Source organism: Marmota flaviventris, chromosome 2 (genome assembly GCF_047511675.1).
Source record: "Marmota flaviventris isolate mMarFla1 chromosome 2, mMarFla1.hap1, whole genome shotgun sequence".
NCBI classification, from domain to species: domain Eukaryota; kingdom Metazoa; phylum Chordata; class Mammalia; order Rodentia; family Sciuridae; genus Marmota; species Marmota flaviventris.
This window is the reverse complement of record NC_092499.1, coordinates 452,237-474,333: the sequence shown is the minus strand read 5'-3', so window position 1 is coordinate 474,333 and position 22,097 is coordinate 452,237. Positions and strand designations below refer to the sequence as shown.

The 22,097-nt window shown below is 51.5% G+C and overlaps 1 gene segment (V, D, J or C); it reads right to left on the bottom strand.

Moving 5' to 3' along the window:
* Positions 1–13,734: 13,734 nt before the first annotated feature.
* Positions 13,735–14,417, bottom strand: LOC114081982 (immunoglobulin heavy variable 3-11-like). The segment is given in 3 exon segments: positions 13,735–13,770; positions 13,957–14,267; positions 14,372–14,417. Coding segments are annotated over 3 exon segments (393 nt in total).
* Positions 14,418–22,097: the final 7,680 nt, after the last annotated feature.

The window sequence follows — 22,097 nt, the reverse complement described above, 5'->3', positions numbered from 1 at the left end:
AATATGTAAACAAAAAAGAAGGTTAACAGATCTGTTTGTTTACTTTCACATTTCCTTTTCATTATATTTAATAATTCTCTTAAAGATATGTAAATTGTTAAGAAAATTGTTTTCTTTTAGTGCCTTCTGGAATGTTACATATTTTTTTCTTTAGCCATTATTGCCAGAATTCCTATCTTCATCCCAGTGCTGGTGAAGTCAAAGATAAAACCAATCTACAGCTTCTACAATAGCCATTACTGAACTGCTTGCAGAACTTGCCTGGACACATTGTGAACTCACCTGTATGCATTGTGAACTATCTGTTGGTGCAGCGACTTGTGGTAGTGTTGGGGTATTTTTGCTGATGATGTCATTGGTGGTACAATTTTTCCAAAAGGAGCCGTCAATTGGCTTGGTGTATCTTCCTCCCTTCTGCTTGTCATGATCATCCAGCTAAAATTTGGGGGCCAACAGAGGTGAAGCAAAGAACCTCACCCCCCCGCTGGTACAAAGACCTCTCCACAGGTGTGGCTGTATACTGGACCGGTAGTCAGTGACGGGTAAGATCCAATTGCAATGGTACCAACCTAAGGACCATATGTACTATTGGACAACCTAAGGCAGGCACGGTCCCTAAGCCACATGCTTGTTGTTTAAACAGAGAGGGGGAGATGTTGAGAGCCACAGCCGAAGGGGCCCCAGCAAACTTCCAGCTGCCAGCAAACTTCCAGCTGCCGGCTGATTATTGGCTCACAGCGGCCCCAGCAACATCTAGCTGATTGGCTCCTCTGCGGTGATGCTCATTGGGCTGTTTCCCTGCCCTTTCAGACCACGGAGCTTCTCATTGGGGGACTTTTTTGGCTCTGCCCACGTGACCCAGCCAATCGGCCTCAAGAGCAGGAGGATTGTGGGAGGTGGAGAGAAGCTTGTGTGGGAGAGAGGGGCTTGTGGAAAGCCGGTGGTGGCAGTTGAGGCTCTGAGGGTTTTTCCTGAGAGGCTGTTTTGTTTGGCGTGTGTGGTTCTAAAAATAAAGTTAGTTTCTTTTGACAAGTGGCTCCTGATTGTGCCCAGCCAGACTGCGGCAAAAGATTAACTCATAGTAATAAGGGTGTTGTTCACGCTGTCCAGTAAGATGTAAGTGACATACTAGCCAACCATCTAGGCATGTACTTCTCCCCTCAATCCCTCTGCTCCGTGAAGCAGCTCATGGGCAGTACAGGACAGGGCTTGTGGGGACTCTGGAGTCCTTCGTTGGATGAAGAACAGGGTGTGGGTTTGCGGCATCCAGTGTCCATCTAAGGACCATGAAGGTCCTGGTGGATGACAGTCCATGTTCAGAATTCTGGGTCACTGTCAGCTCACTGCGTCTGCCTCTGGCTTCCCACTCCCCTCTGCACCTTTGGCTGACTTGAAGCAGCTGTACTGATACATAAGAGTGTGAGCACAGCTGTGCCATCGTCCCCACCAGGGCAGCAGTGTGTGCAGGGTGGAGCACAGGTCCCTGGACCCTCGTCCTCTCAGCCTCAGTCTGAGATGGTGCAGATGAGGAAAGTCCTTCAGCTGGGACCACAGATGTGGAGGGCTCAGCTCGTCCACCTCTCCCCTCTGCTCTGCAGACCCATATGCTGTGTCCCCACGCAGCTGGTCCCCACTGTCTGCAGCAGCTACATCGTCCCAGATGCCAGGAGCATCCCTGCAGTGCACCTGGATTTGGGCTTCTCCTTCATCCTGGAACAAAGTGCATGGACACTGTGCATCCCTCCTCAGCCCACCTGTGAGCTCCTGTCCTGACTTCCCTGGTCTCTGTGCCTCTGGGGACATCTGACTGGGGCAGAGCAAGTGGAACCCAGGATGCTCCTCTCAGGGTCACTGCAGCTGTTCCTCAGGGTCAGCCAGACACCTTGACCTCTGATCCCCTGGGCAGGATCTCAAGTGTGCTCCGACACTGGGCTCCTTGGCCTGTGGTTCTGGGGGCAGAGCTAGTGCAGGAGAAGCCATGGGTCACACAGGGTCAACCAGGAGAAGACAGGTACTCTTCTCAGGGTCCTGGGATTGAGGAAGATTAATCAAGTGAGTCCCTGTCACTGGTGGGTCACCTCCAGGTGGCTCTGTTTGACCACAGATGTGCAGTGGGTCTCCTTCAGCTCAGGCAGTCACAGGAGCACGAAGGTCACCTGGTGGAGGCAGCCCTGTGTATCCTTCATGGTCATGGTGGAGATGCCTGGCATGTCACAGAGGTCACTGAGGGAGGAACAGCAGCACAGCTGGACACTAAGGTCACAGAGCTGTGATCTCCTGCTCTCTCAGACCCAGCAGAGGAGTGTCCCATCACTAGGAGCTTTTAGTTTCCTTTAACTATTGATGTGTTTCATGGAGACCACAGTTGAACTGTGTCCCTTGTGAAAATTTATGACATCTTTATCAATGCAGATAATTAGGAATCTAGCAGTTGATGGGGTTTACTTGTGGTGTCCCAGGTGTGGATCCATGGCACTTCAATGGGAGTGTCCCTAGGGCTGGTAGAGCCTTCCTGGCACCGCCATCCCCAGTGGGACCCCAGCATCACTCAGGGGTCCAGCCCTGTCTGCCTCTCTTTGCCTCCTGCCTTCTGCCTCCTGCCATGTGGTGCTGCAGCCTCAGGGCCCTGGTCAGGAGCAGCACCTCGATGTTTGCACCCTGGTCTCCAGAACCTGCTGCAGCACAGCTCTCTCCTTGTGCACCCTCAGCCTCAGGAGCTGCTCAGAGCAGCATAGACTGGACTGAGCCACACAGGTGCTGGACCTGAGGTGGTCATAGTGAACATCTAAAGGTGTGGACACAGCTCTGGGACTGGGTAAAGTGTTGGTCTGTGCCAACTCTGATGTGTGTGCTAGAACAGTCACTGAGCAGAAAACCTGGAAGCACCCATCGGACAACTCTGCAGGCCTACAGGGTGCCAGAGTGTAGAGGTGGGTCTTTCTCCACCTGCATTTCATAGAATGTCCTGGACTGAAGTTTGCTCAGGCAGAGCTTTGTCCCAGATGTGACCCCTACACAGAGTTTTCCTAATGCCATGACTAGAGGATCCTGGGAGCAAGTAGTATGTATGTATGTCTACTAGCTGCAGGACCAGCTTGGACAGCAGTGGGCAGGAAAGTCCACCATGTGCAGCATGCCCTGAGGCCAGCAGATACATGGGTGGGACATCCTGAGGCTTTGTCGGGGGGAGAGAAGGACCTCTGCCCAGGGTTCACAGTAGGTGGGATGTGGAGTCCAAGAGGCCTGTCCTTAACTCCTTAACTCCATGAGTGTTAAAGCACTTTTCCTGATCATCACATTGTCCCTTAATTAATAAGGGGAAAATATACTATCCACAGAGGAGGAATGTCATTCAGCCAACAAGAATGTCATCCTGTCCCTGCTGGCCCTGGGCATGTCCCTGGAGCACATGGACCTAGCTGAAATGGGTCAGGCAGAGGGATACCATCACCACACCATCATTCATGTGCAGAAGCTACTGCAGCAGGTCCTGGAAAGAGAGAGGACAGTGGCCCTGGAGATGGGAAGGTGCAGGGAGGGTGAGGGTGAGGGTGGGTGGTGAGGGCCACGTGCAGAGAGGGCCTTGTCCTGGGCCTCTGCAGCTCACAGGGCACCTGTGGCCCACAGCCAGGCTGTGCTTCATAGTGACTGGGGCAGAGCAGCTGGTGGGCTCCCCACACCCAGGAGGGACAGGTGATGGACAGCTGGGTGTGCACAGCCTGGGATCCATCATGGCGTATGGCACCCATGTGTCAGGGTGCTGTCCTCTGCCTCAGTAGAGCTGGGTTTCAGTGTAAGTATGAAAATACAGCTGGAATGGCCAGCTGCTGTCTGATGGAGAGATGCTGACATTCATAGAGATGTTGATGATGAAACACCCTCACATGAGAAAGACAACAAAATACAACATATCAACTCATATTCAGGTTTTTCAAATCATATTCAACTGTAAATCCCTAAATGTTATTTCCTTAACTATGTACAAATGTTGTAATGAGAAAAGTGTGCTTAAGCAATCAGATACAGATTCTGTACAAGGGATGGGATTTATATTAAGGGGAAGTGACCACAGTACCCCCCAGGCCTCAGGAGTGAGCTGAGCAAGACCCCCAATGGAAGACCTGGGGTTTCACTGAGGCAAAGGAGACAGTCTAGACCACAGGGGAAAACAGACATTGGGACAATTCTGTCTATATTTAGATGCAATATCTAATATTGTTCACTAAATTATTATTCTAGTATTTCTCAGGCCACAGAGGCATACAACAAATGAACATCATTGTTTTTATATTTAAAGGAAGAAAAATACATAATAATTCAAAGAGATGATACCAGGTACGAATAAAGGCAGGAAGCAATGTCTCTGTTATAAAATTTGTTACTGTATCCATGAATATATCAAAATGAACCACACATTTTGCACAATTATACTCACAATAAAATATTGAAATAAAGAAGATGTTGGAAGTGTTATTGACAGAAATATAAGGAGCACAAGTGGTTATAAAACACAGCACTCTAACTTGGCAACTTACAAATGTATAATACAAAACTAATACTAAAGCTCTAAAAACATACACTGAAAATACACAAATGTTTTCATTTTCTGGAATGAATCTGGATTAACTTAGAATTACTTGGGATATAAAAATGGCCACTGCTCATCTTCACCCAGACTGAAGATACACTCTCAGGACAGGGTGGGCGCTGACCTAAGCAGGGACAGAGCCCAGGGCATCCCTGTCTGTGACCTGCAGTCCAGCCAAAGTGGCTGGAAACACAGGCAGGCACCAAGCTGCCTCCCCCCAGTAGCCATGTGTCCTGGGGCTTCTCAGGCTCAGGGTCACCTCTCAGCAAGATGGGGTCAGAGTGGACCTGGGCACAGCATGCCTTCAGGGTCCAGAGGCCAGTGATAAAGCTGACCTGTGGTTTCCATAGTCCATGCTGAGCTGACCACCCTCGCTTCTGTGTCTTTGCCAAGGGAGCCCCTTTTCCTTCAGCACCTTGCTCAGGTTACCCCTGTCCACAGGCCACACACAGCTGCATGAGGGGTGGGCACCTCTGCCTTTGGGCCTGGGTGTGAGTGTGGGTGTTACAGAGCCTCATTCTGATAGAGACGGCTCACATCCACCAAAGTTCACTGTGAACATACACATTTCTGTGGGTTTTAACAAGGTTTAAGGCTTTCTGTCAGTGTTCCTCAGCGCAGTCCATGGACACTTGGGTCAGAGAATTCCTTGCTGCCATGCTGTGCTCTGATGGCTGGAGGTGTGGCAGCCTCAATGACCTCTAACAACTGTTTTACTTGAACAACCCTGTTCCTAAACATTGCCAAGGTCCCCATGGTGAAAGTTCCTCCCACTATTTGGGTTTCAGGATGGCATGTATATGATGACCTGATCTATCACAGGAAGACAGAGAGTGGACTGGGAATGGGAAGGAGTCATGGGAAGGGGACAGGGGACCCACCTGGGCATGAGAGGATAAACATGGCAGCAGAGGTTCAGAAAACTGACCTGGACATGGTGGAGCTCACCTGTCACCCAGGTGCTCAGGAGGCCAAGGCAGGAGGACAACTCTTTCAAGGGCAGTCTGGGCATCTTAGGGGAACATGACTCAAACTAAGACACAAACAGGGCTGGGAAGGAGCTCAGGGTTAGCGCACCTTGTGTTCAATCCACAGTACTAGAAAGATATGTTTATAAAGTTCCCATAAAAGTCACTCTGTGGGAAATGTCATTGTAAAGTAATTAGCTTCACAAGGAAATATGGATGAGAAGTCTGTGCTTAGAGTGAGAAATACAGACAACCCTGACCCAGAGAAGAAAAAGCTTCAGAGGGTGTGGCAGAGGAGGGACCTCAAGAATCTCCATGCAAGGTGGACTCAGGCAGGTGCTGGCTGGGCAGGAAGGCCTCAGGTGACAGCTTTCTCCTCCCTCTGCACCTGCTCCTGGGTGACCTGAGCTCCTGTGTGCTGAGCGCCCCCTGCTGGCTCTGGTCGCCCTGCAGGAGGTTTGTGTCTGGGCTCACACTAAAGTCCCCTCAGTGTGGGTCTGGCACAGTAATAGGTGGCTGTGCCCTCAATGGTCAGGGAGCTCAGCTGCAGGGAGAACTGGTTCGTGGATGTGTCTCTGGAGATGGACACTCGGCTCTTGAGGGATGGGCTGTAGATAGTATCACCATCACTCCATATGTGCCCTATCCACTCTAGCCCCTTCCCTGGGGGCAGACGGATCCAATTCCAGCCATAACTACCAGTCGTGATGGAGAATCCAGAGACAGCACAGGTGAGGGACAGGGTCTGTGAGGGCTTCACCAGGCCAGGTCCTGACTCCTGCAGCTGCACTTGGCACAGGACACCTGGGGACAAGGACAGTCACACCCTGTCAGTCACCAGAAGTAACAACATCCCCATGGACCCAGGTCTGACAGTGGGGACACTCACCTTGGGGAGCTGTGACCAGGCACAGGACAAGACCCAGCAGCCTCATCTTCTAGACCACACCTGCCTTCCCAGAGACCTCAGCCCTGTCTGAGCAGAGAGCTGGGAGCTCCCACAGCCCAGAGGGCCTTTGAACCCAGAGCAGGAGGAGGAATTTGCATGTGGGTGAGGCTCTTTTGATATCTGGAGAGGCTGAGGTCAGGCTGCCCAGGTCCTCTGTGCTCCTGAGATGTGTCCCTGTCTTGAACCCAAGTGGAGCTTTACCTGTGAGAGGAGAGCAGGTGGTTTCAGGGGTGCTGGAAGGCTGTCAGAGGGGGAGCCCACCCTCCTGAGCCCAGCCCCTTGCTCAGGACCCTGCTCCCTTCGTGGTGCCCAGTCTCACTCACCACACCCTCTCAGGCTCTGGGTGCTGAATGCTCAGTTCTGAGTCGTGCTCACTGCTTTCTCTCCCACTGCCTACTACTTGTTCCTGGAAAACATGTGACACATTCATGTTGCTTGTGTGACATAGCTGTAGCCTTCCTCATCTTCTAAATGTCCTGTAATCCAGGACACATCAGCACCAGCAGGGAGACTGGATGCAACATGTGATGGAGAGCATTTGGGAAGAGGAGGAGACAGACTGTCTAAGTGGCTGTCCCCAGAGGAGCTGTGCACCTGACATGTGACTTCCTCTCTATATCCATCTCCCTCTTCATCTGCAGAGGTTTCCCTGGATTCCAAGGGATCAGCACAGTGTAGGTCCCAGGTGAGGAGAGCCATTAGTGAGGAAAGCCCTCCTCAATGAACCTCCTTAAGTCCTGATGCTCCAGGTTCTGAACAGTTATTGCATTCAGTCGGGGAGGGTAGTGCCAGGTACAATAACTTGGGTGTTCCCCAGCTGGGAAACCAGGGTGTGGCTCCAGGAGTAGTTGTCACCTGCTGCGGTTGAGTCACACTCACCTGTTTCTTTGTAGTCCTACCCTTCTGCCTTTTTCTGATAGAAAATTCTAAGAAACAGCATCACCCAAAATAAAAGCCCACTTCTGAGCGTGCCCCCTCTCTCCTGTCAGCCTCTCTGACATTCTCTTGTCCCCCTTTTGGTGACCCTGAGCCTGGGAGTTGGAGAAAGCCATCATGAATCTTATGAAAGGTATTCTGTGTCTGTTTGGTACTCTGTGTCACCCCAAATTCACACAGTGACTTCAGTTCAGCTGCCTGTGCTGGATGGGGGTGGCATTGTAAAGCATCCCTGGCCCAGGATGTTGCTGTCTGAACCCTCAGCAGTGACACCACCTGCCTGTCAGATTCCAGCCCCATCCTCCCCACAGGTCTCACTTGGAAATGTGTCTGCAGACCCCAGGGCCAGCCCTGCTCTGGTCCCAGGACCAGTGCCCATTCTCCATCATCCTCAGGAGGGAGGTGGAGAGAATGTTGGGGACACTCACACCCAGGGAAGATGGGGTGCACAGCTGAGCAGTCAAAATGCTGCCAACAAAACCGAAGGTCCCTCTCAGCAGTGGGCTTAGGAGAAGACCCTGCTCTTTGGAGTAAGGGAACGTCTGACCAGCCGCAGTGTCCAGTCCTTGCCTTATCTCTGCACATCTCCATGGCACCTGTGGGGTCCTTTCCTGAGCAGCATGAGCCATGCTCCTGGTACCCAGCCCGTTCCTGGGCAGAGCTCAGTGTGCTGCCTGAGGATGGTCCTGCTGCAAGTGGGCATCCACCTGGGGCCTGTCCTCTCCTGAGCCCCTGGTGCTGCCCTCTGTTGGCTCCCCTGTGAGGTCAGGGGCCATCAAGGGAAACCAGACCTCATGTGCTCAGTGCAGAGACTGAGCCAGAGCCCCGAGGTGCTGCGTCTGTCCCCCTGATCAGTTCCCGCAACGCCCCACAACCCAGGCACCACCTCAGTGCTTCCTGGTTGTATTACTAGGACACTGTGAGTCATGACCTTGAGGGCCATGTCAGAGCCCTGTGGAGGGGTGGCCTGGACAGCTCCTTAGCCCAGGCCCTCTGTGCCCACACTGTCTCCACAGCAGCAGGGACACTTCAGTGCTCCACTTGACAGGTGGGAGAAGCCCATCATGCTAATGGACCTCATGTGCCTCCTTCTGTCAAGTATTAACTCCACAATCTTATGAAGCTCAATCTTCTGACCTGAGGTCATGGCCGTGTTCTCTGAGTTAACACATTCACCATGCTCCAAAGAGAACACTGAAAACAAGGAGGGCACTAAACCCTGGGTCTCAGTGTCTGCTGCCATCTCTATTTATATATAATTCTAATAAAGCCCACAGAGGGCAGAGCAGGGCCCCTGGAGACCCTTTACCTAGGATGAAGGTTCCCGATGGGCACCCGTGGTGGAAAGGCTGATCCAGGTATTAGCAGGTGCTGCAGCTCTGACTTCCACCATTTCATGGTGAGAAATCAAAGCCTGCTCTCTCAGCACTGCTGCAGGTGCACAGTAGGTGGTGGCTCACCAGAGCCTCCTGCTGAGCAGCTGTCTTGGAGGTTCTCCTCCTGCTCATCAGAAGTGAGCCCCACTCTGACCAGCCTCTCCCAGGGCTACTGCCCCAGGCCCTGCTAGCCTCCTTCTCCTCTGTGCACCTCTGGGAAACTTTAGATCAGAGCTGTAAGTGAGGCAATGGTTCCTGTCTTTCTGTGCCTGGCTTATGTCAATGAGTGCAATGTCCTCTGGTCACCTGTGTTGTCCCAAATGAGAGCCCTCCATTGTTCCTGTCTGAGTAGTATTCCATGATTACTCAGGCTCCCCTGCTCCTGCTGAGGGCACAGGTGGGTGCTGCATCCTGCTGTGGTGAAGAATGGTGCCCTCAGCATGGGGTGGAGGTCATATTGCTCCTCCCAATGATGGAACCAGGTGGCAGAGCTGAGGCCCTTGTCCATCACATCCTGGATCAGTGAGTACTAAGGTTTCTCAAGCACAGCTCAGGTGCTCACCTTGCTGAGAGTCAGGCTCAGAGCAAGCCCTGGGATGACACAGCAGAGACGACAATCAGGAGACTCAGGAGGACAGAGCTGCCTGCTCTGTGCACACTCCCCTCCCTCCACTCTCTGATGTGGCCTGTCCACCTGATGAGTGCATCCACAGATGTGTGCAGGAGAGGACGCGTCCTGAGCTGTCCACCCAGGCACCAGGAAAGTGTCCTTCAGAGAAAACCACTGAGCTGTCCATCAGCAGGATGGGGACACATGAGTTCGGAGAGAGATCATTAAACTTCTGTATGTATTTCATGGTAAAATGAAGGGAAGAAAGATGGTTTCTGCCTCTTGTGTGAGTGTAACACCCACAACACTGTGCAGCCCACCCCCTTATGTGGGGACTTCCAATCCTCAAGGCCACTGCAGACATTCAGTTACTGGCTGCCAACCTGTTGCTCCCAGGGACACACAGGACTGGTTCCTGCTGGCCTCTGGTCACAGGTTGGTCCCCTGAATCCACACCTTGGGTCATAGGGGTCCTTGTAAACTAGTCACTTCCATGTAAATTCACAAACTGCTCCGTCACCTACCACCTCCTATGCAGCACTTGCAAGAAATTAGAGAAAATCCTGCCACATTCTTACTGTCCCCAGAAGGTGCTCAACCCCCAGGCTCAGCCTTCGGACCTGCCTCACCTTCTGTCATGTGTGAGACCAGCAGCTCCATCCAGGGAAGGTTTCTCATCTCCTCACCCTGAGCAGCCTGGCCGTGCACACTTCAGCCTCAACTCCAAGAAACACTGTTGGTTGCACTTCTGTATTTTCACTGGAGGAATCCAATAATCTGGTCAGTCCAGATGTCACCAGGGCCACATGCCCAGTTAGGGTCAGTGTCCAGTTCCCAGTGCACCCTCAAGCTCAGATCAGCTGATTTCTCTGCCTCTTTCTGTAACATCAAATTTGTGATTCATTCACCCTGAGCTCATGGACAGCACTGCAATACCAGAAAATCACCTTTACTCACATACTTACCCTCTTAGAATCTTCCCTCCTTCTAACACTGAGGAAGGACAAAGGGCACTATACCAACATCCCTGGATCTAATGTAAGTGCCAACTTGCCAACATAGAAAAAATGTGGAATTCCTACACTAAATTGCCCCTGAAGGGCAGGAAGAAAGCTGAGAGAGGAGTGGGTGACCTCAGCTCGCTGTGCACACTCTGGTCCTCAAGCCTCCCCAGGGTGTGGATGCCAAGAGCATCAGAAAGTTCACCCATCATTCATATGTGAACTATTGAGTCAGTATTACATTCTCCTCACCACACTGAGCCAGAATGGAAATTTCAAATCCCGAATCTGTGGCATCAGGAAATACTGCACCCAGGGTTGGGCACTATTGCATTAGAAATCTGAAACTGGTATTTAGACTTCATGTTACCTTTGCACAGTTGCACTAATCCATGGAGGCTGTGGGCTCTCCTTGCACATGTAAAGCAAAGGTGGGGTCTGCACACAATTTGGGATTCCCAGGGCCTTCATATGTAGGTGTCAATCACCATGTTTTACTGTGAAGCACTTGAAGAGAACATGGTTAGTTAATGATACGGAAAGCTCCTCTGTAAAATGCAAACACAGAGAACAGGGAACTAAGTCTTTCCCAGACAATAAGTTGGACTTGAAAATGAGGTAGCAGGAATGGAGAAGGCAGCTGAGGGGATCCCACGGTGCTGCAGCAGGTCCCAGGAGAGAAGGAGCTCAGCAGTTGAGCAGCAGGAACAGAGGCAGGGCCACAGGAAAGGCAGGTAGCATCTTGTGAGATGATGTTCAGAGAAAGCTGAAAGCACTGGCTCCCAGAGTAAAGAAGGTTGGCTCAGGAGACAGACTGCAGCTGGTCTGGGTGCATGGACCACGGGGAGCACAAGCCCTCCCTCAGAGGAGGAGGGGCACCTTCCCACCAGGCCTGGAGAAGCAGGGTCAGTAACAGACCTCAGCCCAGCACACATTGACCTCAGGGGAGCTGGGCTGTGCTTACCAGGGAAAGCCCAGGGTCCCTGGCTGGAGAGGGCCTGCAACCCCCATGCAGTACTTGACCTTCCCAGCAGAGGTGCCAGAGCTGGGAGGAGCTGGAGTTGAAGGGACTCAATGGGCAGGCGTGGACACCCTCCAGGGCACCTCTGCTCAACACACTTCACTTCAGAATCCCCTCCACTCTCCCCTTCTTATTATTTCACCTGCACAGGAGGACGTGCTTTTGAGTGTCCAAGACTGGACAGCCACTTAGGTGCACTCTTCACTGGGTCCTCGGATCCCAGCCCCAGCCCCTTTCTGGGAGTAGGAGAGACACTGGGTCCTGGCTGGAGGTCTACTTATGGATAAGATCAACAGGCACTTCCATCTGAATGGACAGACTGCCCTGTGGGAGACAGAGTGTGATGGACAGGGCTGGGGACTGGGTCTCAGGAGGATTGGAGGGAGTGATGTCCCAGCACTCTGCCCCAAAGCACAGCACAGGGACAGGGACTCCCAGAAGGAGGGGGTTCAAGCCACATCTCTACACAGGACACAGGTGCAGGTGGTGGTCAGTTGCCCTTGCTGACCCACAGTCTCACCCTGGTGCAGCAGAGCCACTGTGAAGGAGAAAGGCAGTTCCCCACCCTCCAGGACAGGTGGTCAGACAAGGGGATCCAGCTGTGTGTGTGGACCAACTCAGAAGCTGAGTGGCACTAAATAGAGAAGATAAATAAATAAATACCAGAAAACTAGGAGAGAAGAGGGAGGGGTGGGGAGGGGAGGGTGGAGGAAGGAGGAAGCACTGGGGAAAGAGTGCAGCCACCATGTCCCACCTGTTGTGACCATGTCAGAGGAGCCCCACTGTCCTGTGTGACCATTGGCACTGGGAGTCCTCAGGAAGAGACCCAGGGAGTGTCAAGAAAAACCAATGTATCACAAGAGCAGTAGGAGTGTGTGGGGCTGGGTTGAGGCCCAGTGCAGAGCTCTTGTGGGAGGCCTGGTCTGATCCTCAGCACCCGGGAAACAAACCAGTAAAATAAGGCATTGTGCCCATCTACAGCTAAAAGTGTATTAAAATGAAAAGTAAAACACCAGTGTGCTGACTGATGGTGTCAGTGCTGAAATCAACGGGGACTGGTGGTTTCATGTCTTCCCACAGCTGCTGTGTTCTTAGGACCATCTGGGATGTAAACATTGCCACTGCTCATCCTCACCCAGACTGGAGCAGACCCTCAGGACAGGCTGGGCACTGATGTGAGCAGGGACAGAGCCCAGGTGTCCCTGTCTGTGACCTGCAATGCAACCACAGGGGCTGGAAACCCAGGCAGGCTCCACGCTGCCTCTCCCCAGCAGCCAGGTGTCCTGGGGCTTCTCAGGCTCAGGGTCAGCTCACAGAAGACGGGGTCAGTGTGGTTCTGGGCACAGCATTTCTTCTGGGGCCTGAAGCCAGTGGCAGAGCTGAGCTGAATAGCTGACCATCCTTCCCACTGGTTCCTTGCCCAGGGTGCCCCTTTCTCTTGAAGACCTTGCTTAGGTCACCCCTGTCCACAGGCCATGCACAGCTGCATGAGGAGTGGGTGTGTCCACCATATGGAGCCCTGGGTGTGGTGTCACAGAGCCTCATCATGAGGGACAGAGAGCTCACACACACCAAGGTTCACTCTGAATACACACATTTCTGCTCATTTCAATAAAGTTTATGGTTTTCTGTCACCCCTTTTCTGTTTAGTCCATAGATATCATGTCAGATAATTCCTCGCTGTGGGTGCTGTCCTGTGATGGTTGGAGGTGTGGCAGCCTCATTGGTCAATAAAAATGAGAAGCAGGGAAAATCCCTACTTCACATGTGAAAACAACTCCCTCCAGACATTGCAAATGGTCCCCAGGGGTGGAAAGTTCTGGCAGTAGGTGGGCTCCAGTGAGAACTGTATTCTGTACCTGATGCATCACAGGAAGGTCACTGGGTGGAGGGGGAAAGGGAAGGAGTCATGGGAAGGGGACTAGGAATCACCTGAAGAGAAAGGGAGTAAGACATGGCATCAGGAGTGTGTAAAGTTCAGCAGGTGTGGGGGAGCTCACCTGTTGCCCCAGGGACATTTTGTGCTGTGGGAGGAGAATCATAACTTCAAGGTCAGCCTGGGCATCTTTGGGAGAACCTGTCTCCAAATACGATACATAAAACCTAGAATGGACCTCAAGGTGGAGCACCCTGGATTCAATCCCCAATGCGGAAATGAAAGATCCATACAGTTCACTTTAAAGGTGCTGTTCAGGAAATGTCACTGAAAATTCATCTCCATCTGCAAAATTTCCTGGTCTGTGCTGAGAAAATTCCAGACAAGCAAGACCTAGAGAAGAATCACCTCACAGAGGGTCTGGCAGAGGAGGGACCTCGAGAATCTGCAGGCAAGGTGGAGTCAGGAGGTGCTGGGTGTGCAGGGACCTCAGGGCCTGAGCTGAGCTGCTCCCTCCTCCCTCTGCACCTGCTCCTGGCTGACCTGAGCTCCCTGTGTGCTGAGCGCCCCCTGCTGGCCCTGGGCACCCTGCAGGAGGTTTGTGTCTGGGCTCACACTGAGGTCCCCTCACTGTGTCTCTGGCACAGTAATAGGTGGCTGTGTCCTCGACTCTCAGACTGCTCATTTGCAGGTACAGGGTGTTCTTGGAGTTGTCTCTGGAGATGGTGAATCGGCCCTTCACAGAGTTGGCATAGTTTATGTCACTGCTACCATCACTAATGTATGAGATCCACTCCAGCCCCTTCCCTGGAGCCTGGCGCACCCAGCTCATGTAGTAATTACTGAAGGTGAATCCAGAGGCTGCACAGGAGAGTCGCAGGGAACCCCCAGGCTGCACCAGGCCTCCCCCAGACTCCACCAGCTGCACCTCACACTGGACACCTGCAAACACAGAGGCAGCCTGGTCAGGACACTGTCACTCACCCACTCTTCCTCTCACTCCTGTCCACTCACACACTCAGGATCTCTGGTTCTCCATTCATTACCTTTGAAAACAGCCACCAGGAAAACCCAGCTGAGCACACTCTCCATGGTGAGCAGCTGTGTTCAGTCCTGGTCACTGAGTGGGCTGAGCTGGGAGTCCAGGGCTGGGCTCCTGTGCAGAGCTGCAGGGTCAGGTGGGCTGGTTTTCATGAGCAGAGGGAGGCCCTATTTGCATGTCCTCCTGCTATATAGCAGCTCTGGGTGGAGGCCCAGGTAGAGCAGCTCTGAGAGCAGATGAGAGTGTCATGGGCAGTATGGTGGACAGAGGAGCATTCAGGAGGGGAGAATTTCTTTTATTTTGATTTTATTTTCTCTTATTTTAATTTATTAATAATAATAAATAGATCATATGGTGGAGGTGTCTGTGCTAACTCCCTGGTGCAGATGTAAAATCACACAGAAGCCTGAGTGCTGGTTCACTGTCCAACCGCTCATGTGTAGCAAGAGTGACTGGTTATCTGGTCTTTTGCTCTCACCGTGGACACAACTGCTACCCTGACCCTCCTCCAGCTCCCAGGTGCACACACCTGGTGAGGTCCTCAGAACCGTCCTGCATTGGAAATGTCCTGTGTATCTTCTCCCCTCTGCTGCCACCTGCTCTCTAGGGAGGGGTCCAGCTGAGGGCCTCAGAAGCTCCCTGCAGGGGGAAGGCTGTGCCTCCCTGTGAGGGCCTCCTTCAGCTCAGGAGCACCCAGTTGGCACAGAGCCCTCAGGTCCACATGCTGCTGCCATCTGTGGTGGGCAATGGACCCTAGTGTGGGCAGGGAGAAACACAGGCTCTGTCCTCACTCCAGTTGTCATGGGCTGAGTCCACAGGGCCAGGAGTAGCCCCATCTTGTGAGGGGCCTGGGAGAAGGAGCAGCCAATGTCTTCATGGATTTGTTGTTGTGTTGAGGGTCAGGATTGGTTTATTCTATTTCAGTATTTATGAGTGTTTCTATCATCTCTCTCTCTATCTAAACTGTCATCTGTGATGTAGGCCTCCCTTCCTCCTTGTGTGCAGTCAGACCTGGGGGAAGAAGGGCCTCTGTCTGGAACAAGTGTCTGGGGTCCTCCTGAAGCACAGCCATATGCCCTGAATGCTGCTGCCCTGTCACTCTTTCCATGCCCACATGACCCTGGAATGGACAGAACAACTGACACCCTGGGCCTCTCCACTTGGATTCTCCAAGGGCAGGTAGAGGCCATTCATGGCAGGCTGAGCCCTCAGGATGACCCCAGCACCACTCAGGGGTCCAGCCCCATCTCCTCTTTTTGCCACCTGCATCCTGCCTCCTGCCTTGTGGTGCTGCAGCCTCACGGCCCTGGTCAGGAGCAGCACCTGGGTGTTTGCACCCTGGTCTCCAGAACCTGCTGCAGCACAGCTCTCTCCTTGTGAACCCTCAGCCTCAGGAACTGCTCAGAGCAGCACAGACTGGACTCAGCCACACTGGTGCTGGCGCCTGAGGTGGTCATAGTCAGCATCTAAAGAGGTGGACACAGCTCTGGGACTGGGCAAAGGGTGTTTCTGTGTCAGCTCTGATCCAGGAGCTGGAAGAGTCACCCAAGAGCTGAACTGGCAGCACCCATGGTGTTAACTCTGCAGGCACACAGGGTGCCAGAGTGTGGGGGTGGCTCTTCCTCTAGAGGATGCATTACAGAGGATTCCCTGGGTAGGCCTTGGCTCAGGCAGCACATGGTCAGAATGTGGCCCCTACAGAGTGTCCTTATGCCATGGGTAGTGGACCCTGGGAGCATGACCACGAAGGCCCAGCACCTGACATGAGACCCCACCTGAGGTCAGCCGAGACATTGGGTGAGACAGTCTATGGCTTTAAGACAGGACCTCTGTGCAGTGTGCACATCAGGTGGGACATGTGTCCAAGAGGCCTGACCATAACTCCAGTCCCATGAGTGGTGAAGCACTTTTCATGATCACCGTGTGTCCCCTAATGGAGATGTAGATAATATGCTGTCCACAGAGGAAGAAGGTAATTTTCCAAAAAGAATGGCATCCTGTCCTGCTGGCCCTGGGCATGGCCCTGGAGCACATGGACTTAGGTGAAATGAGTCAGGCAGAGGGAGGCCATCACCACACCATCCCTCATGTGGGGAAGCTACTGCAGCAGGTCCTGGAAAGAGAGAGGACAGTGGCCCCTGGAGATGGGAAGGTGCAGGGAGAGTGAGGGTGAGGGTGGGTGGTGAGGGTCACATGCAGAGAGGGCCTTGTCCTGGGGCTCTGCAGCTCACAGGGCACCTGTGGCCAACAGCCAGGCTGTGCTTCATAGTGACTGGGGCAGAGCAGCTGGTGGGCTCCCCACACCCAGGAGGGACAGGTGATGGACAGCTGGGTGTGCACAGCCTGGGACCCATCATGGCGCCTGGCACCCCTGTGTCAGGGTGCTGTCCTCTGCCTCACTAGAGCTGGGTTTCAGTGTAAGTGTGAAGATAGAGCTGGAATGGCCATCTGTCTGTCTGATGGAGAGAGATGCTGACATTCTTATTGATGTTGATGATGAAACACCTTCACATGAGAAAGACAACAGCATAGAGCACCTCATTTCTCACCCACATCCTTCAAAATGTATTAAACTGTCAAATCTCTAAATCTAATTTATGGATCTAATTCCTAATTTTATACTTATAAAACCAGGCATAAGCTGGGTACAGTGGTGCACACCTGTTCTCCCAGGGGCTCAGGAGGCTGAGGCAGGAGGATCTCAAATTAAAAGCCTGCCTCAGCAACAGTGAGGCACTAAAACCTCAGTAAGTCCCCATCTCTAAATAAAATACAGAACAGTGGGGGATGTGGCCTAGTGGTCAATGTCCCCCTGAATTCAATCCTCGGTGCCTACTTTCCAAAATAAAGCAGGTTTAATCAGTCAAATACAGACTGTGTGCAATGAGGGGTGTCTTGTTTAGGGAAAGTGATCCCAGTATCCACCTGGGCCAGGAAGGAGCTGAATGAGGCTCCCAGAGCAATTCCTGAGGATTCAGTGAGACACAGGAGACAGAAACTAATCCACTGGGAAATGAATAGTTGGGAAAATTCTGTTTATCAAAACCAATATCATTTGTGTTCACTAATGAAAAAAGTATTGTACAAAATATGATTATTAATCAGACATATAAAGATATTAGAAACATAAGGTAAAGAAAAGTTATTATATATGTATTTGGTATAAATAAAAATAGTTAATAATTTGAGAAGATTATGACAGGTAGAGAAATTTCATAGAGAAAACACAGGCAGGAAAAAAATGACTCTTCTACCAAATGTTGTGTATGCATTTTGAATTTTGGATATACCAACGTAAACCACATAATTATATATAATTACACTGCTCAAATAAAATATTTAAAATATAGAAGTATTGTTGATTGGTGCAGAAATGTCTTGCATTGATATAAAATATAAAAGACTAAATGAGGGACTTATAAGTTTTGTATACAAAAATCAGTGTTTTAACTGCTAATGAACATCTTTTGGAAAAGCAAAAAAGAATTAACTTTCTGGAATGAACCAGGAGTAGCTTAGGACAATCTGGGATATAAAAATTGCCACTGCTCATCCTCATCCAGACTGGGGATGGACTCTCAGGGCAGGCTGGGCACTGACAGCAGCAGAGACAGAGCCCAGGTGTCCCTGTCTGTGACCCTGCAATGCAGCCACAGTGGCTGGAAACCCAGGCAGGCTCCAAGCTGCTTCCTCCAAGCAACCAGGTGTCCTGGGGCTTCTCAGGCTCAGGGTCACCTCACATCAAGATGGAGTCAGAGTGGTCCTGGGCACTGGGTGTTGTCATTGACTTGAGGCCAGTGGTAGAGCCGACCTGAAGCTCCCACAATCAGTGCAGGGCTGACCACCCTCCCTCCTGAGTTGTTGCCAAGGGAGCCTCATTTTCTCTGAGATCTTGCTCAGGCCACCCCTATCCACAGGCCACACAGCTGCATGAGGAGTGGACATGTCTGGTTTTAGGGAACCTGGGTGTGGGGTGTGTGTGTCACAGAACCTCATTGTGAGGGACAGACAGCTCACATACACCAAAGTGCTCTCTAATTCATATATTTCTCTACATTTTGAGCAGGCTTAGGGCTTTCCTTCAGCGTTTCTGAGATAGGTCTTGGACATTTGGGTTGGAAACTGTGAATTGTATACAAAACCAAGGGGGGTCTACATGATGCACCTCAGTAGGGGAGTGTGCACCTCTGTAGGGGAGTGTGCACCTCTGTAGGGGAGTGTTCTCCTCTGTATGGGGTGTGCACATCTGTAGGGGAGTGTGCACCTCTGTAGGGATGTGCACATAACTGGAACACCCAAGCCATAATGAGGAAAGAGCGAGAACTGTGAAGGTGCTTGGAGCAGACCAAAGTGGAAGCTCAGCCTAGAAACACCTGCAGGAAAGAGCAAAGAGCATCAGGGGAAGTTCAGAGTGTTCGGGGCCTCCACTCAGGACACAGAGACTCAGGACAGACAGCTGCCCCATCTCACCCAGCTAGAAGGTAAGAAGGAACCAAGCTACAGGTCCCAGGATGGAAGGAAAAGCAAAGCTAAAGTGGACATAAATGAAACAGAGAATAAAATCTACAGAATATCAATGAAAAGAGCTTTCAATTTTAAAGATAAATAAAATGGATAGATCTTTGGTGAGACTAATCAAGAAAACAGGACAGAAAATGCAAATAAATAAAATCAGAGAAAAGGGGAGATATAAAGGGAGACATTGTAACCCATGCACAGAAATACAGGGTCATGAGGGGTCATATGACATATTTGCCAGTGATCTGGAAAGTCTGATGATGGACACAGAAGGCCCCTGAAAACTTACCAATGAATGTTTGGAAACACTGACGGGATCCCTTGTGAGCAAGGAGACCTTGTATCAAAAGTGTCTGCTGGTGCCTGTGCAAGGGCCATTAGCCTCACCACCATGTTCTGCCAGATGCTGCAGGAAGGCTGCATGCCCACCCCTCAGACACCCCCAGGAATCAGAAAGGTAGGAACGATTCCAAACACACAAACATGAGGACAGGAACCTGTGGTCAGGGACTGGGAAAATCATATTGAGGTGTTGAGAGCCACAGCTGAAGCGGCCCCAGCAAACTTCCAGCTGCCAGCAAACTTCTAGCTGCCAACTGATTGGCTCCTCTGTGGTGATGCTCATTGGGCTGTTTCCCCGTCCTTTCAGACCACGGATCTGCTCATTGGGGGACTTTTTTTGGCTCTGCCCACACGACTCAGCCAACCAGCCTCAAGAGCAGGAGGAGTGGGGGAGGTGGAGAGAGGCTTGTGGGAAGCCGGTGGTGGCAGTTGGTCTCTGAAGGTTTTCCTGAGGAGCTGTGTGGTTTGGCATGTGTGGTTATAAAAATAAAGTTCGTTTCTTTTGACAAGTGGCTCCTGAATTGTGCTCAGCCAGACTGCGGCATTGAGGAAATGTCCAGTGTCCTGAATGCTGCTGTCCTGGGTTCCTCCTCCACCAGGTGCCGACTCTGTCAAGGACAGCATTGTGCTGAGTTCTGGGAACCTGAGCACAGGATGTCCTGAACTGGCTATGTCCCTGGCTCACTTCATCATCTATAGACTGCTGTGAGTGGAAGCTACTGTCCATGGGCAGACCCTGGCCTGCCTTGCCCGGGTCTCAGAGCCCCTCTCCCTCTGCAGTGTGTGTGCCTCCCCTTTGCAGGGTCTTGAGCTGGACATGCAGTGCCAGGCCCTGAGTGGGCTTCCCACAGCTGCCCTCCACATGCCCATGGCCAGGAGCCTCCACCAAGCCTGGTGGGTCTGCACTTGCTTCACATGGAGAGAGGACCGTCCACGCAGTGGAGATCCAGCTCTGGAGACACAATGTGTCCCTGACCATCACAGATGACCATGGAAAGTTTCATGTCTGCATTTCTGACAAGTGTTATGGGGTCTCACTCCTGGAATGAAGGTGGCCACTGAGGTGTGGTGTGACCAGCCTCCCCCAGCAGCTGACACACCAGGTGAACACAGGAAAACGTGCTGGAATCCAAAATGGATGGTTTGTCTTTGTCGATTTTACTTTCATAAAGATGAGAAAAGAAATGCTTCCATCCTGAGTAAATGCTGGAGGAAAGAGTGGACAGTCTAAACAGCACACGTGTCTGATGGTCACCAAGCCTGAGACCCCCATCTAGTGGTCAACTTGAACACTCCATGGGAAACACCTACAGATCTTCTCAGCTGAGGTCAGAGTCGCCCTCCTTGGGAAGGGTCTATAACCTGGACTTCAACCCACCTCCCACGCAGGACACTGGGGCATCCTCGGTGAGCCATTGGTCCTGCAGGAGCAGACATTGCCTGGCCAAGACTCCCTGGAGACAAGGCTGGCCAGTGCAGTCCTTAAGAACCAGCAGTGGGCTACCAGGTTCTGGGAGGGAGAGGAAAACAACCTGGCCTCAGGTTTACACACTGCCTCCACACAGGAGCACATCTGCTCAGGCCAAAGACGCTGACCAGCCTGCCCCGAGGACAAGCCAGGAAGACCTGGTCCTGCATTCAGCCCTGTGGGCAGCACTGGTGCCATGTCAGATTAGAATCCAGCTGCATCTTCTCTGTTTAGAGGGTCAACTGGTCAGAAAAGGAGCTCGTGAACAAGAAGTGCAGGCTGCATTTTAACCAGGCCTGTCCTACCCTGCAGCCTGGGTTGATTACCTTGTCCTTGCTGTAGTGGCCGGTTTGTATGTGGTGGCAGTGGCCTCTGGTTCTCCCCACCCTGCAGAGGCTGTTGGGCCTCAGAACCAGTGAGCACAACCCTCTGTTAATATGCACATTCCTCTATGGATGTGCACACTCCTGTGATGATATGTAGACACTTTACTCCTGTGCACACTCCTCAAGTGATGTGCATACTCCTCTAGTGATGTGCACACTCCTCTAGTGATGTGTAGAATCCTCTAGTGATGTGTAGAATCCTCTAGTGATGTGCAGAATCCTCTAGTGATGTGCAACTCCTCTAGTTACGTGCACACTCCTCTAGTGACATGCACACTCCTCTAGTGACACAAACACTCCTCAGGTGATATACACACTAAACATTGCTGGTGGGACTGCAAATTGGTGTAATCCCTCTGGAAAGCAGTATGGACATTCCTAAAAAAATTAGAGATGGAAGCACCAGGTGACCCATTTCCCCACATCCTTGCCAACACTTATTGTTGCCTGTGTGCTTGGTGATTTCCATTCTGACTGGGTGAGATGACATCTTAGAGTAGTTTTGATTTCCACTTCTCTAATTGCTAGAGATATTGAACATTTTCTCATATCATGGTTGATCAATTATACATTTCTTCTACTGTAAAGTGTCTGTAGATTTCTGTAACCCATTCATTGATTGTATTTTTGTATTTTGGTGTTAAGGTTTTTGAATTATTTATATATTGTAGATATCAATGCTGTCTCTGAGGTGCATGTGGTAACATTTTCTCCCAATCCCGGTTTAGGATAATCGGGTTTAGGGCGTTCCAGGTTTAAGATTATTCCTGCTGGGAATAGGGCGTATCCTGCTGCCTGAGTTCCCCTTGAGTTCTCACGGGATTCAGACAGTATATTTTGGGAGATAGAAGCCCAGTTTGAGTGATTTTGGGCAGAGAACATGGATTTCCCCAGAACGTGATTGTAGACGGCTGGTGTGAGTTCGGGAATAAAGAGTTGCTGTTTGAATCTACAAGCTGTGTGGTGGCTCGTGATTGTGTGCCCAGCCAGACTGCGGCATTTGTGCCCAGCCAGAC